This window comes from Scleropages formosus, chromosome 9, assembly GCF_900964775.1.
Source record: "Scleropages formosus chromosome 9, fSclFor1.1, whole genome shotgun sequence".
Classification (NCBI taxonomy): Eukaryota; Metazoa; Chordata; class Actinopteri; order Osteoglossiformes; family Osteoglossidae; genus Scleropages; species Scleropages formosus.
Window position 1 is genome coordinate 18,953,360 of NC_041814.1, and position 22,134 is coordinate 18,975,493.

Sequence of the window (22,134 nt, forward strand, 5' to 3'; positions counted from 1 at the left end):
CTAATGCTAATTCTCTAGCAAGCACCTTTGCAGAAGATGTAGGAGGGCTAGAGGCACTTGCCTCTCACCCAATCCCCTGCCCTTCTTCTGCGCCACGGCCCCTTTTTCCAGCCTCCGTGTTCCCGGTATGCCGTGAACGCTTGGCCAATACCTCGAAATTCAAGAGGTCTGCTGTCACCCCTGAAAAATGGATCTGTGCAGGTCCACCTCCTGCTGAGATGCCAGTTTGCATATTTCCCACACTCAGCATGTAAGTGAAGCCCCTTGATTTTCTTCCAGGCCTGGTCCTCCTTGCACATCCTCACTTCTCAGGAACAGTGTGTCCAGAATGCATGCAGGAGGTACAGCAGGTACCAACCTCCACTTCAAAGTTGGCCTCCGGCTTTTAATAAAGTGCCATTACTGGCACATGCCTCTGAGCACACAGAGTTCACACAAGAAGCATCTGTTTCATGGCTGATATGTTTAAAGGCCATGGCCCTGCATAGAGTGGCCTAATACAATTTTCCATGACGCTACTGGAGGAAGAGAGGCCCCCGTAAACAGTGCCCAGGTAACCTTTGTCACTTGTCACAGTCTCACACCGCCAGTATTTTTTTTGTCAGGAACGTGGAGACTGTACTTTAGCTCAGAAATGCTGCCAGATCATGTTGAACAACTTTGCCCTGAGCACGTTGTGGGTTTGCTTCTTGTTCTTTTTGCATTTCCCTAGGATATGCTCCATGGAAACGGTGCATCTCTGTATCTGCAGTGTGTCAGCATGTACCGAAGTGCTATGTTTTTGTTTTAAGCACGCGAATATCATGAGCCGCAAATCACCGTGAATAGAAGTGCCCACTAAACGAACGCGTGTGAATTTAATCCGGCATTGTTAGCGTGCACTTCGAATGCTTCCTTGGAATCTTGACGCAAACAGCATCTTCCTCCAAATGGTAAAAGTTTTCCTTCTCTCCCCATATGTTAATAATTATTGTTTACTTCAATAAAAGGTGTTAATTTTATTCAACAGTAGTCACATGCATTCCCAAAGATAGAGGAGGACATTCCAGTCTCGCTCACTGATGAATTACTGAGATTTGAAGAGCTGCCGAGTTGCACGTCAGGACCTGAGCTATCAAAGGAAATATTCAGGGAGGGAAGTGTTTTCTCTCACACAGGACCTACAAATCAATTTTGGGTTATCTTCCTAGAATTCTTCACCGCTAACCTTTACCTTGCATTCCTCTGGAGATGACCCCATAGCTGTGTTTTGTTTAGAGACCTTGTTAATCTCTCCTCTTTATACAGGAGAGCAAAAAAACTGTGGCACTTGGGGGATATGTGCCAACAGTTATTGGACGTGTTACAGAGAGCAGGCGTTGGAACGGGAGAGAGTGGAAGCCAAAGTTGCTGAAGTGCAGAAGCAATGGCCTAGTTTAGAAGCTGCGACAACAGACCTGTGTTTAGACTTCTGGCTTCATTAAAGGACTTTGCAAAATAAAGCTTTCAAGAATAACAACTCAACAGGCTGCTGGTCACTCCGCCAGGTGGTGTTCCTCACTAATAACCTCAAGGTTGCAGGTTTGATTCTTGGCCGAGTGCTTACGGTTAACCTTGAGCTCGGCACTTAACTTGTGATTGATTTGGTGTGCGTCCGAGTGTTGGAATAGATAATATTGTTGGGAAGAAACAGATAATAAGGTAGCTCCCAGCCAGTAAACGTTCATAAAAGTTTTGTCAATAATAGTAATAATAATAATAGTATCAGCAATAATAATAATAATAATACAGTTGGTTTATGTAAAGAATTAAGCTCTGTAGGCTGAGCACTCATAAAATTATCCATCTGTTATCACCTTGTACATTCCTACAACAGCAAAGCCCCTAGGTGTTTACTGTACTCATACCGAGGCTCCATACTTAAAAATTTAAATGAAAACAACTACTCTAAAAATGAGCGAAACAATCAAATTATATTAGACAATAATCTGATGATTTTTGTAAACATCGAGCAGACCAGGCAGCCTGGCTGTCCACAGCAGGCCTGCGATGCTTTACGTAAATTCTATGCAGATACGCATCTTCGTTCACATTTGGAAAAGTAGAATTATGTTTGATTGGAAAGACACTTTTCAGACATTGTTTCCTCTGAGGAGGACTTTGATAACTAGCAATTCGATGCAACTCCCTGCAAAATTGCTTCTTGTTTTCAGAAGATTTAGCTCAAGTATCTCTAGTATCTCCTTGCCAGAAGGTGCTGAAAATTGCCATAGTGGCCAAAATTGAACATTGTCACATCTGAGAAATCAAGCAATTTGGTTTCATATAAGGATTCATTCCGTCTGCTTGTGTGATAAATTATTACAATAGACTGTCGGTTAATATTATTGATACGTGCTTAGAATTATATGTGGGCCGATTTAGAACAGTTACAAGGCAATGCTGTTCGAGTAGCTTTTTTGCTGTTACGAGAAATTAATCAACACACTTTCAGCCAGTCAGAGTGGAGTATTTATCAGCGTCGAGGTTTAAGTGAGAATAACATGAGAGCATTTGGATTAAAACATAATTCGGTAACAAATAAAGGGTAATGAGACCAATATTAGGCCGTTTTGTTCAGGGCACTCTACTCCAGTAGTATGCGTACAGAATGAGAGAAGCAGGTTGGAAGCACACCGTCTGCAATTTCCTAATTACACGGGCATCCTCTGCTCACATCTTCTTCGTTAACAAAGGGAAGAAATAAAGGAAATCAAAGTTGTCAGAAGTTAAACCGCACAGTTCACACAGAGGTAATCGCTAGCAATTTCTTAGTGGCATTCCTTTCCAGGTAATATCCCCTCAGCGTACATGAAGATAAGGGCAACGGGCATGTTCAGGAACCTCGCTAGATGGGTGCAATGCACTTGAAGCGCACCGATAAAGTTCTCCTTGCATGATGGTTCGCTTTTTTTTACTCTTTGTGTTAAGCTGCATTGAATGCCTCTCGTTCCCTTTGCCTGGGCTGACAGATTGGCGGAATTACGTCTGCTGCTTTTCTCCATGTGCAGATTTAACGAGATTAGCTTAGCTCTGTGTTTTTCCAGTCTCTCTTTCTTTTTTTCTAACTGACCCTTTTGTACAGGATCCAGAGCTGGTGCGGAACATCTGTCGTTGGGTGCGACAAGCTGTCAAGATCCCGTTCTTCGCTAAGCTGACCCCAAATGTCACCAATATCGAAGACATCGCCATCGCTGCGCACGAAGGTATCAGGCTCGTTATGTAATTATGGGTAATGGGACACTCCGGGGAAGTGGTGGGGGGGAGGGCACATCGTAACTGGGAGTCCTGAACAGCTTTCGCACCTGCCGTCTGAACATGTGGCAGTCAAATTGAACTCGAGGAGCATTAAAGGTTCGAGTTCGCCATGCATCACACCAGCCTGGGAGAATAACAGGTGCATTATATTCATGTTATTGCATGTGTCACAATTGTACGAAGCCACATGAGAAACAGAGTACATAGTACACAGGACACGGTACACAGCATTTAATAGTCTTCTCCTATAAAAACGCATCATAAAGGAAATTGAATAAGAGAATTTCATACATAAATCTCAAGCTCCCAATAGAGCGCTGGAATGATTATGATACTTGTAACGGAAGGGTTTTGGAATCGATGGGAGATCGGAATCTCGGTCCTGTAATTCCACTTTGCGGCAGTGCTTGTTCTCCTGTAAGCCTTCTGAATGCATTGTTTGATGTTTTGAGTGAAAGCGACACAGGCTGAAAACGATCCGCGTAATCGTGGTGTGACAGTACCTCTAATAGACTACCTTCGCGAGCTATTCTGTTTTCAGGGCAGATGCTTCGAAAGATGCACCGAACAAAATGCACATCCCAACTCGTAACGGAGAGCATAAAAGTATTTTGGTTATATTTGGCGTATCTCTCTGTATTTCCGTCGGCGGACGTTCTCGTAAGTGTGGCGTCGCTGTTCATCTCACCCGTCTCCGCGGACGGGCAGAGTTTGCCAAAAAGCATTTATCGTAATTTCCGTAACACGATCTGGGACTGTCCAGTTCGCTCAAGGGAGTGCGGCAGAGGCCTAATCTCTAGATAGCCTTATTGGCGATGACGGAGCGTTTTGGTTTTGAATTACCGCGAAACAGGGGGAACGGCATACAAAGAGTTCCAAATGCAAGGAGGCGCTTTAAACAGTTTTTATTTTGAGTGCATTCTTTGCTTATCCTGTTGTTATGTCCGCACAGGTGGTGCAGATGGCGTTACGGCAACTAACACCGTCTCTGGCCTGATGGGACTGAAGGCAGACGGCACACCCTGGCCCAGCGTCGGCCGAGACAAGCGCACCACATATGGCGGCGTGTCTGGTAGGTGGCAGCCCTCCTCTGCGCAGCACTCCCCAGGGCCCTCGCGGTGCCCAACCTCCTGAGAGGGGTCCTGCACGAGCCAGACGTTGTTCCGGCACCGGTTCAGACCTTGCGGCGCTACGCCGCGCGGCGCCACCCACAGACCTGTCAGATACAGCAGGCTGAGTGGGAAGGGGCCTGCAACTTTGGTGTTCTGTAGCGCAGCGGAAGTAAATGAGTCTGCAGCAATTGACTCTGGTGGGGGAAAAAAACCATCATCACTGCAGATGTACTGCACACATTAGTTTTACTTACATTTAGTCATTCAGCTGATGATTTTCTCCAAAATGTCTTAGAGTGCTCTAACAATTTATACGGCTTGGCCATTTTCACTGGAGAAATTTAGGGTATTACAGCTGGAGGAGGAATTCAAACCTGCAACCACTAACCACTATGCTGTCTGCTGCCCCACCATTTTGTTCAGTTTAAGTGGGGTCACTTGCAAAAAATCTCAGCGTATTTTTGGAACCAAAACCGAGGCAAAGAAATGACTTATCCTAAGGAGTAATGCATCGTCGGTATAAAGAAGTAAATTCCTTTATGTTAAAAATCCCTAACAAACTGCATCATTTTGCTTGCTCACATCATTTGAAGCTCTCCCTTCCTACTTTTCGGGTTGGACGCCGTAGTAGTTTTGATGCTTAAGAGTTAAACAAGAGTACAAAGAAACTGAACTTGGTGTACTTTTGTTAAGACATTGTGTGAAAAACACTGATTTCTAATCTGTGTCATTATGGTTGCAAGATGCGATACATTTGGGAGTATTATAGTGGGTGGTAATATTTGGATCCAGCAAAGCCATGAGAACAATAGTGTGTAAGTGTAAAGGTTTGCTGGACAATGTAGGTGTGGAGTGTGTGTTATGTACGTTCTGCTGTCAGAGTGAAAATTGCAGAGGAATTGCCGCATTGTTCTGAAGTCCACGGGAAACTCGGTCTTAACTGTGGCAGCGGAGGAAATGTTGTGCTCAGCTTAGACATGAAATGGAATATCAAAGTCATAATGATGTTGGAATGGGCATAACTAAACTCTTTATAATGCCACTTTCGTGATGATTGTTGTAGATGTTTAAAATTGAAATGCTTGGGGCATCCTTGCAGCAATCACTTGCTATCTAAAGCTATCATAATATAGGCTTTTTAAACTATGCATTATAGAAAAATAGTCTTCAGAGACCATACATTTGCATATCATCCACACAGAATGTGTCTGAGAGTTGCAGGGCTTAATTGATTTGACTGTTGTTTTCGCCCATGTTTGTGCAGGCGGGCTGCGCTGCATTTGCAAAGACGTTGCACAGTTACTTCCCTATATAATATAAATCCGTCTTACTGTGCTCGGGACCATTGTGGCGTGGCCTCTGCGCGCATGAATGCGCCGCGTTTGCGGCGCGTGTGGTCACCCGGCCACGCTGCCCCTTGCTCTGCCTTTCAGGTCTTTTAATTTCCTCCCTCAACCACCGTATTGATGGCAGCAGAGAGAGAACAGGGTCAAGGAACCCCACACACATTAAAAATTAATGCAAAAACTATTGCGGCTGTATTTTACGTAAGCGAAACTGCTCCGTGTCATATTTTTTCCGCCCCATTTAAGTGGCGGCGGCCTGGTTCCCCGTGTCCCCCAGGAGCGGTGCCAGCTTACAAGGCCCCGCCACTGGCCTGGAGCTGCGCTCTAAGGAAGGCTGGCCTCTGGACCCTGTTGAGCACGGCAAGCTCCTTCACAGATAGGGCTGAAAAACACCCGGCGTTTGAAAATGTAAAAAATTGATATTTTAGTACAATGTGCTTTTAAACACAGAAGTGGCAAGATTAGTTATTTTCCGCGGTCATCTGGGTACGTTGGAAAGTATTTTAAAGAACGGATTTCGTATATTTTCGAGCTTTTTCGTGCGCTCTTTCTAGACACCGATTGGTGTGGTTGAGGCTTAGTTGGCTCCAGTGCTGAGGTTTTAAGACTGCTTCTTTCAGCAGCGAGCGTCCTCGGTTGCTCTCGTTCTCCTGCAGAACTCGAACGCGGTTTCAGCCGTAAAGCCTCGGCCTTCGGCCGAGGTACATAATGAGCCGAAAGGGCGAGGTTTGTTTCAGGGACGTTTTGGAGATACGGCTATGCGTTTTCTGCTTTTCGGACCCCGGTTTCGCCTTTTTTTGGAGTGTCCGGAATATTCGTGTTTGTTACGCCAAACGGAAATATGCAAAAAACGCTGCGTGGCAGCGCTGAAAGCGCGTGGACGCCGAGGCCACGGCGACCGTTGAAGGGCCCGTAGCACTTCGTAGAATTGTGGAACGCGTAGATTTCGTGAGGTTAGGAATGTTTTCCTGAAACTGCATTTAGCTCAAGCTAGTAATGCAAGCTGTGGCTCTGCCTGCCTGCCTGCCTGCCTGCCCATCCCCCCCCCCCCCCCCCCCCAGCCTTTTGTAGAGCCCCCCGCTGAGCTTGGCAGCGGGCGATGTGTTCACCGCTGATCACTGCCGCGTGCTGCTGAGATCAGAGCCCGGACACAGCTGTCTGACAGGGATCCCAGCTTTCTTCGGTTCCCGCTGCGCACCGGTGCCCGAGTCGCGCCGAGCGAAGCGCCCCGTTCGCGTAGCCGTGGCCTGCCCGAAAATCCAGGTGTCACCTTACGAGACTTTTTGTGCCTCGTGGCATTTTCGGCTGTAAATGTGCGCGCCGTGTTTACTTCAGTTCCACTTCTAGCTCCGTGTTCATAGCGAGGTGTCACTTTCATGTCTGTGCGTCGACTTTCACCCACACAAGAATAACAACTCATAGTCCAGATTTCGTGATGAAATGTGAACCCGTTTTATCATACAGGCCAAGTACTGAAGAAACATACCACAGGTTGCTTGCTACTATGGTGCATCCATCCATCCATCCATCCATCCATCCATCCATTCATTTCCATTTCCATTAACCGCTTTTCCTGGTCATGGTCGCAGAGGCCTGGAGCTGATCCCAGAATCGCTGGGTGCAAGGCTGAAGGGGGGTACACTCTGGACAGGATGCCAGTCTATAGTACATAATTGCAATTATATGCAGTGAAGCATTTTAAATGAATACATTAACTTGCTGATTTTTTTTTAAAATTGTTATTATTATCTTTTATCGTTAATGTCCTGAAATTCCACAGAGAGCATGTTCGACCCTGAAATGTATTTCTTTGTTTTAACTTAATATGGTACACCTCATTGGTTCAGAAATGCCTTGGAAACAGTGCGGCGTGATCGACACGGCAGGGTGCGAACGCTCTCCTCAAAGTCCTTCAGAGCATGTCACTAATCCCACATTTCACAAAGGCTCAACGTGGTTTCTGTACGCCAACATGGTCCACCGGTCAGGAGCCTTACGCTTTTCACTTCGTGGAAATGTAGAAGAGCTTCGTGAGCATGAGAGACCATCAACCTGTCTGTCCAGCTTCTTGATCTTCATTTTTTGAAGTTTTAATTTTTTTTTTTTATTGCATGTAGTATAAGTGCACTTCTCAGTTTTTTCAGGAATGTTATCCTTGGCCGTAGAAGGTACTAGGCCGCGTGCTAAAAGGTGACTGCATTAACGAAGGTTTCTTTGCTAGAAAGCTTCAGCCAGTCGTCCCTTGTTGTTTCCTCATAATAGACCCTTGCAAAGCATTTGCATAACAACAGAGGTGATTGGCATTGTAATATTTTCGGGAGGGTTCGCGTCCTGGAAGGTATTGTGCGTGCAAGTCTATAACGGCGGGACCTGGCTTGTTCCGTTTAGTGAAATTCTTTCCCGCGACGCATCGGCCCCTGTTATCTTTGCCTACGTAAACTAAGAAATTAGTTTGTTATTCACCATTCTCGGGATGGAACTGAGGTACAGCCCGGGCCCTCGAATACTGTGAACAAACGCCACTCTGTCGCCGATGTTTACCATCTTTTTGCCGCTCGTAAGAAATCTGGAACGTTTCGCGAAGCCTCCGAATGCGGAATGGTTTTCAGATTTGCATTTTTATTCAGTAAACTGACACCTTTCCCCCGTTTCCTGTTTCCTCCCTGTAATAAAATACTGCAGCGCGAAGATAAATTTCTTCAGTTTTAGATGCAAGCTTGTGGCTGTTTAATTTATTGCTACACGTTTCAGTGATCCGCGCCATGTTAGATGAACATGGTACAGTAAGTCTGATTAATTAAAAATGCCTCACGGAGGGCTGAGTTCTCAGTGCTGTCAAGATTTCAATTTTATGTTAAATATTTTCCAAAGGCCAGACCCTTAAATCTCAGGGGCTGTACCAAGCAGTGAGCTGTGAATTTAACCATAGGCTAACTGCTAATGATAAGGACACCATCCAAGATGAGGCGCCTGTAATACAGTCATTGGATTAGGCTATCAATCACTCCCGTCTCTGGGGAGTGGGAGAGGAGACGAAACAGTGAAAAGAGAAATTAGGAAGGGAGCATGACTGGAATTTTTTTTTTTTTTTTTCTTGTTTTATCTGCCGGTCGGGGCTAAATTCCCTTGGTTCCCTGCCCTTGAAATTTACAGGGAAGCTGCCACAGCCTTCAGGTTGTGGAAACAGGATGGATCCAGTCACTGTAATTTGATTGTGTGCTGTGTCCACCGCTGCCCCTGGCTTTAAAGAAGAGGGATTGTTATAATATACATCTCTATGACCCATATACTATAGGAGATTCGAGATGCATGCTGTATTATCGGAAATGTATATAATTTGGTGATTTTTTTTTTTTCTCTTATGCACGTAGTAAATATGCGGTTCCCCAGAACGGATTCCCGTGGACGCGCGTTTATTTCTCTCTTGGCGGAGGTGCGATATAAAGTCTCCAAGTGGTTTATGCTTTGCATTCACCTAAACTGGCTTTGAGTTCATGTGATCATAAATTTGACCCTCTACATTTTGCAGTAGTAAATGGAATTATATATAGGTGTGTGTGTGTGTGTGTGCGCGCTGTGTATTTTTTGTGGCAGAATCTTATCGCATGTAGTAGATTTTGTTCCCGCAGATACGGAATTATGGGATGCATACAGTTTTATAAACCGGAACATTTTACTGTTTCTTTTGATTCGCAGTCAGTGAAGCTACAGAAATAGACACTATAGATATTAAAACGGTACAAAGTTAAGTTATGCCTTTCTTCCAACTGAAAGACATTGTGGGGAGGGCATTATTGTTTTTAATTATTTCTAACCGCTAATAAGGAAACCTCTGCCCATTGTCTCACATGTATGACTCTGATAAGAGGCATTTAAGGCTGCGGTATATAGTAGGCTTTACCCCAGTGGATGGGGTTCAGATTTTATCATAGGTAGTGGCTTTCAGGTGGCGGTTAGCAGTTATAGTATGCTGTATTTTTACAGACTTGTAACCTTGCTACAGTACCTTTTCGTCAAAAGTGTGCTTTGAAGAGCGGTTTAATCGCAATTCACGAGGGGAATCGGAAGAATGAAGCAGCCCTTGCAGGTAAAACCAAATTATACGAGCTGCAAAACTCTTTATAACGTACAAAGAGCGAGTCCTTACCATTTTGACTGGAGTATTTTACATTGTGTTTTTACAAGCTTGGCCTTCCTTCGAGGAGCTCTGTTTATTTGTGTCGCGCAGCGGAGTCATGTCCGCGGTAGCCGTATCGCCTGAGCGCTGGTGCACAGTGCCCTTTATAAAGCTGCCCTTTAGAAACCGCGCAGCGAGTCGAAGTTACTGTCAGTGTAAATACAGTATACAAATGCTCTCTGCTTGCACTGCCATCCATTATGTATTCTCAGTTGATCGGGTGAATTATTATTCCTTTTGAAACAAAGCCAGCGCTTGTGAAAACCTCTTTTTTGCCAACGCATCCCCTACGTTGAAGGCTGTTTTATTTTCCAGTCCTATCTACATGTCTAGCCAGACCTTTGTATCGATCAGGGAATTTGAATTGTTAATATTTCATTTAGTAAGAGGTTGTTTTCATGATATGCAAAAAAAAAAAAAAAAGATAATGAAGTCACCTTTCTGTCGGTGCGTTCTTGCGTGCACTACGAGGGCCAAATTGCCCGAGGCAGAAGTGGTCCGCCTTTATTTGCTTACGTCTTTCCCTCTGACTCGAGATCCTCGGAGAACGTGGCTTGTTGCGTTCGCGATTCCCCTCGCTCGTCCTGTCTGGGTTTGTGTCTTTTCAAATGTGCGGCATCCTCTGAGTTTACGGCGAGGTCTTCGGGAGTCCGAGCTCGACTCTAGGGCCTTCTGTGGTGTCTGGGGCCATCGGGAGATCAAGTTGTGCAGCTCCTATCATCTAGCAGAGCACATTTGTTATTTTATTGTGTCGTGAGGTTTTAATTCTACCCGTGATTCTGCATTTACCGCCCCGGATGAACGACGTGTCTTCGTTTCTTTTTACTTTTCATTGGAGTAAAATGTCCAGCTCTCTGTCCAAATTTGATACGTTTACCCTTGAGCAGGACCACGTTATGTGTGATTTATCTTAGCTTTTGGTCATATTCAAGCAGTGCAATTAAAGCAGTTCTAGAGAATCAAAAAGGAATATGATGTATCAAGAGACCCAGTGTGGATAAACAGCAGTCACATCCTTGTAATCCCCCCCCACCCCGCTCACCCCACCCACTCCAAATAAATTCACGCAGAGTAAAACGAGTGTCTGCCGGCAGTGTTCGGTGTTCCTTCCAGTCCTATCTGTGCATTGTGAGCACTGAAAGCCAGTGGCCTTTTCAGACCCTGAATACCAAATACACATATCAAATGCTGCATTATGCATCTTCAGCCGAAGATAATAATCATATGATATCACTGCAGAGCGGCTTTGTCCCGTGAAACAGAAAGGCCACACGCTGAAGAGGTTTCTATTATTCTCTTGAAATTGAAAGTTTGTCCCACATTCAGCAGGTTCTTTTTAATCAATGAATTAATACTGACTTTCCCCAGCTATCTTATTAAAAAAAAAGGCAGAACGAACTTTGGCTTATCCGTGTATTGTTAACCCACTTTGAATCGTGCATACTTTTTTCCTTCCAGGAGGAGCAGTGGGTTTTACATAAGTAAACAATGTCCACTGAAAAAGGAGGTGGTATAAAAATATACACGGTATATGTGTGTGTGTGTGTGTGTGTGTGTGTGTGTATATATATATATATATATATATATATATATATATATATATATATATATATATATACACACACACACACACATCTTTTTCATCCATTAAACTTACTGAGTTGTTCTATTAAAATGCTTTTCTATCTGGTAATTGTTTAACTATAATGCCATTGCGCCTTCAAAAGAAAAGGTGAACTGATGACATTTTGAAAATGTCAGAAATATCTTAACACTTTTATTGCACCATATTAAAATGGCGGGAAAAATACATTCAAGGCATTTCATCGCAACTATTTTAATTGAAATTGGTTATTTGAATACATTTCTCAGTATCTCGGTGTGCCAGTGTTGAAACGCAGCTAATAAGTGTCAGGTTGAACGTGGCTTATTGTGGCCACCTATGGGTTACCAGGATGAAAGGCATAAAATAACAAGCACGTCTGGATGGAAAAGGCTTAAAGAAGCAGAATTCGGAGGCTAATCAGCTTGTCAGATTTAAAAGCTCTGCAGCACTTAAGGGTTTGTTCCGTGCGCATTTCGAATGTTATGTGCACCATACGATAAGGTTCAGCATATATGTTTGATACGTCACTGCCGGAAGCCTCTTCCTTTCAGTCCATAGCGTTTTAGTGATCCCCCCCCCCCACTCTCGTTTTATTATTATCTTCCACTTGTTCCACATTCGTGCTACGCGTCATTTTTACTTTTGCATTTACGGTTTTGATAAATTCGATTAATTTGACACTTACTTTTATCGGATAAAGCATGTGTCTAATTACTTGCCAAGTACGCGAACACGACATGTGAAGTTAAATGAGGAATTATCGCGTATCTGGTGCACATCGGTTAAATGTTTCTCAGCTCTGAAGCAGCATGCCGAAGCAATTATCACATACCGGGTCTGCAGGTGTCCTTCCATCCCTCCATTGAGTGGACACTGACCCTTAGTGTGTGGGCTACACGGGTCCTATCGTCAACTATAATAATAATAATAATAATAATAATATCTTTTATATGATTTATTATTCATTTAGCTGTTGCTTTTCTCCAAAGTGACTTGCAGTGTTAAGCTACTGCAGTGATTTATTCATTCATACAGCTGTGTAATTTTTACTGCTGCAATTCAAGGTAGGTTCCTTCAAAAGGGCACTGTGTGCTGTAGCCGGGGGTACCTTGGATTAGGTACCATACCTGGTTCATTAGAGTTATTTCAGAGCTAGATGAGTGCTGCATGTTTGGATTGTGGGATGAAGAAGACAGAGCAGGCGGTAGGAAATCCAGACTAATGTGGAGAGAACTTGGGAGCTGTTTGGCAGCATAGCTACTCGCTGAACCAGCATGCTGCTTAGGCCTTAACTTTGTTCACTTTTTTTATACTCCCTGTTAAACAAATAATCGGAACGGGGCTCCAAGTTTTCCGTGCCCTGTTTGATTCAGCCACACAGACACACACGCGGCACTGAGAATATCAGTGTTTACGTGCGCAGACTGAGTAAGCAGTTCTCACTCGCTGGCCGCAGAGCAGCACCGAGCTCTTGTTCACACTACTGCACAGGAACCGATATTCCCTCCGCCGCAGGAGGTGCCGCGTGTGCCTGCCAACAGCACCGTGAGCGTGCCGTGAATGAAAGATGGTTCCGAACAGGTTGCCAAATGTTCAAATAAGAACAATCCAGTGATCTGCACTCAGATAACAACAGCTATCAGTGGGACTGATCCGAGCCCACGAGTGTAGGAAATGACCGGCAATACAGCCTGGGCTTTTAAGCAAATCACAGCGCTGTCACTCCTCTTGGTGCGAGGCAGGGCGCCGAGACCATTATGTGTAAACTGAAAAGTGCTGGGAGACATACGGGTACAGTAGCTTGAATGATTGAGTATCGCCCGTAATGGTTTACAAATCCGGCCGCTGTGGTGCGATTGCGTCCGTGCCTGTGTGTGGCCCCGATACGTGCCGTTCAGAGGCGCTTATCTGAAGATAGGTGTGTGTAATTCTGTGGATGCCTGGCTACTGCAGGCCGAGCGTGCATGTTTGTACAATTCCTCTTAGCTTTTTTTTTTTTTAAAACAAAATGTGTTTTAAATACGGATAACACAACGTAAAATGAACACTGCACTCCCGGTGTCCAGTAGAGCTAGCAGATTCCATTCCAGTACGCCATCAGCATAACTGGAAATGCTCGTAACACCTGTTGGATGCTTAGCTGGTACTTAAGACTAAACACATAAATCAGTATAGTAGCAGCAGGGCACCATCCCTAGAGTAATCCCTGTTTATGTTGCATACTGGGACTCTGTCACACATTTCTTCATAAACGTATAAACATAATCATAAGAATGGTCAGGTGGGAGGAAAGAGGATGCTTTACAGTGGCGGGGAGTTGCGTAAGACAGAGAATAAGGGTTAGGCTCTGCATTTTACTCTCCCGAACCTTAGACGACAGACGGGCTTCATTTCGGCGTGCAAGAAGAAGCTCTTTCTGCAGTCCTGCATCGAGACTTGCGGACCGCGGAAGCAAAATGAGTTGAGACAATGCGTAGATGGGATCAATGAAAGGAAAGCTACCGGCTAAACGAGGTTAAATCTAATGTGATAAATGGCTCCATCTGTCACCACCGGTGGAGAGGAGATTTTAATTCGTTAGGGACACTGCGGCCTGGATAAATAAATAAATGTAGCGTAAGGAGGACCAATGATCTTCAGGGATTTAACTTAAAAAGGACAGGCCTCAAAGTACATTCTCTCCTTTTTTTCTAACTATTGTTTTTTTTTTTTTTTTCCCCTCTCTTTTTTTCTCAAATTAGTCTCTGTGCTTTGTTACCGTGGCAATTACTGCTGGACCCTGCAGGGGTTCCAAAACCTCCCTTTCACTGCTCACAATTAAGCCTCCCAAATGCCTCAGTTGTAACAGTGCACCATTAAAAGAAGGAAATGAACTCATGGCATTACCTTAGCATTAGTAATATTAAAACAAAAATAAATCCTTGTCGTACGCTGTGGGCTGTTCAATAATTTTGGGCGCATTTCGAACATTTCGCGTTTTGCTCTCCACCTGTCCGAGACGATCTGCTGAAGCAACGCGCAACATTTGTTACTGTATAAACCTGTATTTTTGGATGATGTAACTTGGTGTAAAATGCCTTTGCTGCGATGCGCTCCGCTTACAGGAAACGCCATCCGGCCCATTGCCCTGCGCGCCGTGTCCGCCGTCGCCAAGGCCCTGCCCGGGTTCCCCATCCTGGCCACCGGGGGGATCGACTCTGCCGAGGCGGGCTTGCAGTTCCTGCACGCTGGCGCCTCCGTCCTGCAGGTAACCGTCAGGGTCTCGTCCGGTCTCGTCCGGTCTCGTCTGTGTGCCGTGCCTTGCGCGTCACTGCAGCTGTTGCCAAGTGGCCCTTCCTGATCTTGACTTCCGAATGAACTATTTGGATTTTTGAGAATAAATTGATTCTGCGGTTTGGACAAAATGAGTCTCATGAGAAGGGTCTGAATACTTTTTAAGTCATTGCAAGCAGTATACCTTTATATTTCATTCAGTGTGTGCATTTTATATGCAACAAATGTTATAGGTGTTCACTGTCCTGGATGTTTAAAGAGTAGTGTGACTGCGATTTTCCTCCATGTCCGCTTCATCTGTGTGCCCATTCGAGTACATTATCTAAAGTAAACAGACAAGGATTTGAAAACAAAAGGTTGTAATCCTCGCTGCGTCAGTGTATTTAAAGAGAAGTTGGATGGTAAATGGGGAATATAATTGTACTCTACTGTGCACTCGACTGTGAGAAAGAGTATATAGTGTTGACTCAAGGCTATTTTGCAGCGGCAACAGCAAAGTATTCCTCTTAAAAACAAAATGATTGTCTAAGCTCACCGATGGCTTTCATTAATTTCTGATTACAGCAGCTGGCTGTCCCATACTTTTACCGGTTACACATAGCAAAATTTAACTGGGCATTCTGAATATCTGTTAATTAGGGCACGGTTTAGAACGTCTCTCTCTCTCTCTCTCTCTCTCTCTCTCTCTCTCTCTCTCTCTCTCTCAGATTTACCGGACCAAGCAATGTCTGAAACATTTTTACTTTACTGAAAAAGAAAGAGCAATATATAGTTGTCAGGTGGAGTGTGTATTGTATCAGGGGGTTCGGTTTTTTTTCCTTTTTTTTTTTTTCTTTTTTTAATTCCCTTCATTCTGAAAGTTGGGATAACAGGTAAAGTAAAGGGAAGGTAACATAGTGGTTTGAGCTGCCACCTTGTGCTTAAAGAACCCATGTTTGAATCCCAACTCCGCCTGTAATACCATTGATTAGGGTACTTACCCTAAAAATTACCCAACTGTATTAATGGGTAAATAATTGTAAGAGGCTTAGTATACCAATCTAGCACTGTAAGTTACTCTGGACAAGTTCCAGCCAAATGAACAGTAATTAATAGACTTGTAAATGTGTTTAGAGAAGTAAATGGAAATGGGTTGTTTCAGAAATGCCCAAGTGAACCCTAGACACTTCTTATATCCTGGAGGGCAATTTATGTCACTCTAGGTGCATCCAAACAGTTATGAAGTTCAATATAAGAGCAATTCTCATATTCAATGTATTGATATTTACCCTCTAGTAAGCGGGAGGAATCATAATTGTCATTATGCTGCTTCCCTAAGACGTATATCCAGTGCAAATTGGAATTTGAGCGGTTTTACCCGTCAATACAGCTGGCGGTTTTACCAGAGCGCTTTAGGTTATGTGCAAACCTAAAGAATAGTACAGCAACTCTTTAGGTTACAAATACATGCCCTTAACCATTACACTACCTGTAGCTGACTGTTTATTATTTGTGGCTTTCTCCAACTTACAGATGATACCGGTGGCAAAGGTGTTGCGGTAGCACACGCTGCTATTTAGAGAATCCACATGAACGATGATATGTAATAAATTTTGGAAAATGTTTTCCGGTATATTCTGCAGGGGAGCTTGAACCCCCCCGCGTTCTTGTTATTTCAACCTTTTTTTGAACACAGTATCTCATGTGGTCCTTAAGGCACAACATCACAGGAGTGTGTCCTGCTGCACGTCGTCACCCGGTTCAAACTCGGGGACGGGAGTTATTAAACAGCCGCGGCAGCATTCTTGAGGCCCAGCTGATTCAATCTTTTTCTCTTTTGGAGAAGATGGCGTTCTGCTAAAAACCAACATTTTATCACTGGAAATAAAAGAGCTGACAGAAAGAGGGAGAAGGGAATCTAAAAGCATTTGAGACCTCAGAAGGAGCCGAAATCAATGCTGTTCCGCGGCTGCGGAGCAGACAAAAAGAGCCTGCTGTCTCAATTGCCTGGAAACTACTTAGAAATTCTCCCTTCGATTTATTTTTGCAGTCGGTTACATTAGCGCTAAATGCAATGTACGAGGACATCAAATCTTTGATGTTCTGGGGTAAAATGAAAAGCACTAATGGAGGTTCTCCGTCTGACACCGGGCTGTGGTGTTCGGGTTGTACGGTGCAGTCCATTTCTGCAGCACTTTAGGTTCGCTAGCTGTTTTTCTTTGTATAATTTGCTTATCGAATTATGACAGAACATCGTACACTACGCGCGGTGCTCCACGATATAAATGTGCGGTACCGAACTAATAAGAGCTTCGTTGTCGGTGAGGGTGGAGCTGGGAGACAGACATCATGGGAGGCCCCTTATTATCACAACTGAGCCATTTTTAGGTCATTGCCAAGCTCCCCAAAAGCTTTAGATACTCCATACTAAGAAAGAAAGCAGAACTTTATGGGAAGACGCTTTAAAAGAACCGTTTCCATTTTGCACGCCTTTCGGTTATAGTATCTCCTATGTAATATTTCTTCTCCCTTATATCCTAGCGGAGAACAACATATTGACGGCGTATGATATCCACGCCAGTGCCTTTATTACGGGTCCCTGCGAATAACCTGATGCCTGGAAACTGAGATCGTGCTCGAGATGTGAGACTGATGTCGATGTTCATTCGGAGGCCGGTGATTTTGTCATTATTCTTATCGCTCGTCTTGAGGTGGGGCACACTTACGAGTCTCTCAGCCTGGCGTTCTCTTGTAAACCGGTCAGTCACCGCAAGGATACGGGCCGCTGAGAAGAATGTAATTCCTGTTTACACATAAATAAACCTAAGAAAAAAACCCTCAAATGTGTCCAGTAATTGCTGTAAAACCATTCTGTCTGTGGGAGGCATAAACCCTCTAATTAATGTTTACTGTATTCCTCGGGAGAGCCGGCGAGTTTGTCTGCCGTAAATGAGTTGGTGCCGGCGTGCCTGTGAACCCATTTTATCAGTCTTCTCTCCCGCGTTTCTCAAATGAACTGCAGGTTTCCAGTGATTTATGTTTGGAATTTAATCATTCCCAGGACCGGTGTTTAGTTACCTCACGAGATGAGGTGTGTGTTTTCTCGCTCGGACCTATCATTCCCGTTAGTCCGCGCATTTACAAGCCAATCATTCCGTTTCCGCTCCAGCTTGCTGCACGGGCCTCTCTGTAATGACTCTTCACCTGGATTCTATTCTTATTTTGTTTGTTTTTGAACAGAATAAGTACGTGCAGGCTGCCATCTTAACGGATCACAATAAGGGCCTATATGCAAATCACGGGCCTAATACAAACACAACCTCAAACAAGAACTGAGTGTAATAAATAAATGTATTCCTCTCTGTTGGGGTTTTTGAATATATAAATGTGAATGTGCTGGGGGAAAAAAAAAATGGCAATTTTGTGAATATCGTTCGGTAACTAAAGCCAAGAGGAAATTACCTTGGGACAACAAGGCCCGCATAATCCATGTTTTAGTGATCTTAATATTTTTTTTTTCCCATTTTTAACGATGTTTAATTTTTCTGACGTGTGGAACACGGTGTCGGCGCAGCGCGGTTCAAGACGGCGAGAGGCCCGAATGACAACACGTTGTAATAAACTTGAGCGGCAGCCTTATCTGTCGTCAAGTTGCGCGCGAACAGCGTGACACGTACTGCCACGTGTCCCAAAGAGAGGGCTAGATTACTAGAAGTAATGAAATATCTCGATCTGTGCTTTGGTCCCGCAAGCATCTGCATCTTACAGCACGTTCGCTTGTACTTAGGGACCGCCATAGATTTTGCGGATGATTCCGCACGCTGATAGTGATCGATGGCACCCGACGTCCCGCGTTGAGGACGACCTTTGTAAGACGCATCCCGTCACCGTGCGGCCAGGTTGCGGATACCGTCGGTCTCCTGCGCCGCACATATTGGAGATGCGTGCATTATTTTGCTCATGCATATTTGCAAGCTGTATTTATAATGAGGAGCATGTTGTCTCCATTGATAAACGATAAGGAACAGAGCAATTTGCGCCAGACAGAGAAACTTTGTGCTCATGCGAGTTTCTGTCCTTCCTGCTCCGATGTTACTTGACAAGGGGCTGTTGGTACCTCATAGGCGTGATAAACATTTATCCTGTTTTCCCCAGGGGAGCCTTGACATTCTTCATTATCTTCCTAGACCCTAAGTCTGCGTGTGTTTCCGTGTGGGCGCATTAACAGGTGTGCAGTGCAATCCAGAACCAGGATTTCACCCTGATCGAAGACTATTGCCTGGGCCTCAAGACTCTGCTGTACCTGAAGAGTATCGAGGAGCTGCGTGACTGGAACGGTCAGTCCCCACCTACCCCGCGTCACCAGAAGGGCAAGCCGGTACCCATGGTGAGCGAGATCCTAGCGAAGGTGAGTTCCATCCTTTAACTCTGCCAACGTCCACTGACGTCATCACAGACCCCTACGATTTCCCGTACCTCTCATTAGCACGTGTAATTTAAAGGATACATTCGAACGGTAACGTTGTTCATATGGACTCTGTCCTTTAACTTCTCGATTCGGGTACAGGCACCAAAATTACACTGTAATGTAATTTTTTTTTTTTTTTTTTACATTGTCAAAAAATTAAATGTAAAAAAAAAAATTATCTAAGTAAAACGCAAAGTACATCATATTGAAGAAACATGTTAAAGAAAGAATACAGGGTGGATATTTGGACTCCTTCCGGCTGTGCACAGTGAGCTGACAGTGTTAGATTTGCTTGGAAGGGAAATTCTTTCAGTGTAATGATACCAATAACAAAACAACCAAAAGCAAATACTTGTGTTCTGATTTTGTCACAACAATGGAAGCCTTGAAAGGTCAGGCATGTCAAGCCTGAATTATATCCAGCATAATACTGCAACAACTGTCAGAGCAGCCTCTGGCATTAGACCCCTGTCTGAGGAAATGTAGGAAGGGTCGTTTGTTGCTTTCCTTTGTTTGTATTCACATATCAAATATCAAACTGCATCAAAAATCAAAAATTGCTCTTTGTATTTTCCAGAGGTAACAACATAGCATTTACTATATGAGGGAAAACTTAGTAGAGAAAGTTGAGAACGAAAAAAATAAGAATGTTTACATACTGATAATATTCAAAAATATTATTCTTTTTGTTTGAATTATTTTCTTTGCAAAACTGCTAATTTCATATTGCTACCCATATGAAACACTTGCTTTGTCGTAATGAAAACGGCACACCTAATCAAATTGAATGTAAAGCTATATGAGATCACAGTTACGCTCAATCTTTTTTTAAGGTTTTACGCTTCTTATTATATGCATTTTTCCATAATTCATTGTCTATCCTGGCAGAAAGGTGTAGCAAGGAAAGGTTAAAGGGAAGCATCAGAGAGGCTGAATCAGATAGTCCTGCACATCTTATTGCTGACTAATATACAGATGAGTAAATTACAGTACCAGTCAAAAGTCTGAATGCAATTGGTGGAAACAATTTTTTTTTTCCTCTCACAAAGCACCTGGTCAACTTGCTTTCACTCTTCTGTCCAGTTTGAGCCCTACAAATAGTGCTCAGGTTGCCCAGCGCACCCGGATTTTCACTGGTGCTGTATATGACTGGTTAGGGGCCACGCTCGCATTTCCTTGGCTTTGCATCTGCTGCCGCATGCGGATGTGAATCACTCTTCACGTTTTTTTCCGGCTGTGTGTAAGGCCGTAATTGTTGAACAGCTAATTAACTTACTTAGCAATTTAGAATGAAATATGAGTTGTTGTCTTAACGAGACATGTTTTAAGGTCGCAGCCCCAAGGACAGGAAGGGCAGCCACAAAGCGGCCAGTTACATATTGGTTTTCAAAGGAACAATCAGAGCACATTGTGACTTTGTGCACAAAGCGATTAAATTCCTGTGATTTTACATGAAATGAGAATGAGCGTCACAATCTGCTCAAACTGAGACAACCTGTTGAATTATCAGTGATTTTTGACAATTACATGCTTAACAGAATTATGCTATGAAAGTTTTGATTGTTTAAAATAATGACTATTTGCAAGGGACCTCAGGCAAAATTAAAAGGGGTTAAATGGGTTTGATTTTTCCCAACTTTTGCAGTGTGGTCAGTTTGCCAGTCATAATGGGGTTGTGGGAATGTGCTAAAATCGTTAGATTTACAAACTTCCAGTCCTCTTTTTTCGAACAAAACATTTCTCTTTAGCAAATTAGTTCTTCAACTTTTTAAGTATTTAAAAGAAGGAAATTGTTTTGTTTTTTTTTTTCCCCTCCTCAACATACTTGATATATCTTGATTGTGTTCCTCTCTTATAAATCAGAATATACTTTTTTCCATTTGCATGCTGTTAATTAATGATATACTCCGTTGAGAAGTATGAATATGTGTGTATCACTTCACTACTGATAAGTGTGTATATACAGCGTGTGTGTGTGTGTGTGTGTATTGGTCAGTTCTGCCTTACTATCAAATAACAACCAGTTAAACATTATTTACAAAGTTAAATATTTAAGTTATGTACTTTATATAAGTTAAATATTCACCACAGTTGACAAATATCTCTCCTTGCAAGTAATATTTACAAAACGGAATATCTTCTCTAAAAAACTGAAGTTCTTATGTTCTCGGTTGTTATTATGTAACCCAGATAAATTCCCTATTGTCTTGTTAAGTAATAACAACCTTTCAGGAGGAGGTGTTAATGATTTATAATGTGTTTTCTTCTTTTATGACCAATTCTGTGATTGAATAGGGCCGTGATTGCCTGCTGCCTAAAATCTCCATATGAGGGCCAGGGGAAAAAATAAAATGTATATTAATACCTGCAAAACGCAATTAAACAGTACCTTAGACAGTTTCACAAGTTCATTTATTTATTTATTTATTTATATTTAAATTTGACATTTTTTGGTTCACTGTTTCGATTGTTTCCTTCTTATGTTTTTAAGTTGACAAAATTTCCGCCTATGAAGAAGACTGACAGTTGAAGCATATCCTTCAGCAGTGCATAACATTTTTTCTTTTTTTTTCCAAATCAAATCATGGAAGGCAGAATGCCAAATGCATTTTTAATTCCAGCATGGAGAGGCTGACACGGGGGCTTCGCGTGGGGGGAGCAGCAGCATAGCTGTCCACCGGGGTGCCAGCTCACCCGCCGAGATGCCCAAGGAGGGTGACGCAGAGCGACAGGTTTCCGGGGGACGAGCGGTGCCTCGGCGGGCGGATGGGCGGGCGATTGAGGCCACGGGCCCCGCGTGGCACGGGTCAGCCTGGCAGGACTCGCTGCGTGTGGTGCCGGGGCGGGTGGGGGGGCGCTCGGTGCTCCGCAGCTCGGCTGAAAGAGACATCACCGGC

The 22,134-nt window shown here is 43.7% G+C and overlaps 1 protein-coding gene across 2 annotated transcripts in view; it reads left to right on the forward strand.

Moving 5' to 3' along the window:
• The window catches only part of dpyda (dihydropyrimidine dehydrogenase a), a 124,077-nt gene that overhangs the window by 88,296 nt on the left and 13,647 nt on the right, over window positions 1-22,134 (forward strand). The window contains exons 17-20 of one of the 2 annotated variants that reach the window (XM_018754086.2): window positions 3,104-3,224; window positions 4,229-4,348; window positions 14,622-14,764; window positions 18,998-19,177. In XM_018754086.2, the coding sequence (XP_018609602.2) occupies window positions 3,104-3,224; window positions 4,229-4,348; window positions 14,622-14,764; window positions 18,998-19,177 (564 nt within the window). Of the gene's footprint in view, window positions 1-3,103; window positions 3,225-4,228; window positions 4,349-14,621; window positions 14,765-18,997; window positions 19,178-22,134 lie in introns of those variants that run through there. The other variant, XR_001966205.2, reaches the window with a different exon arrangement.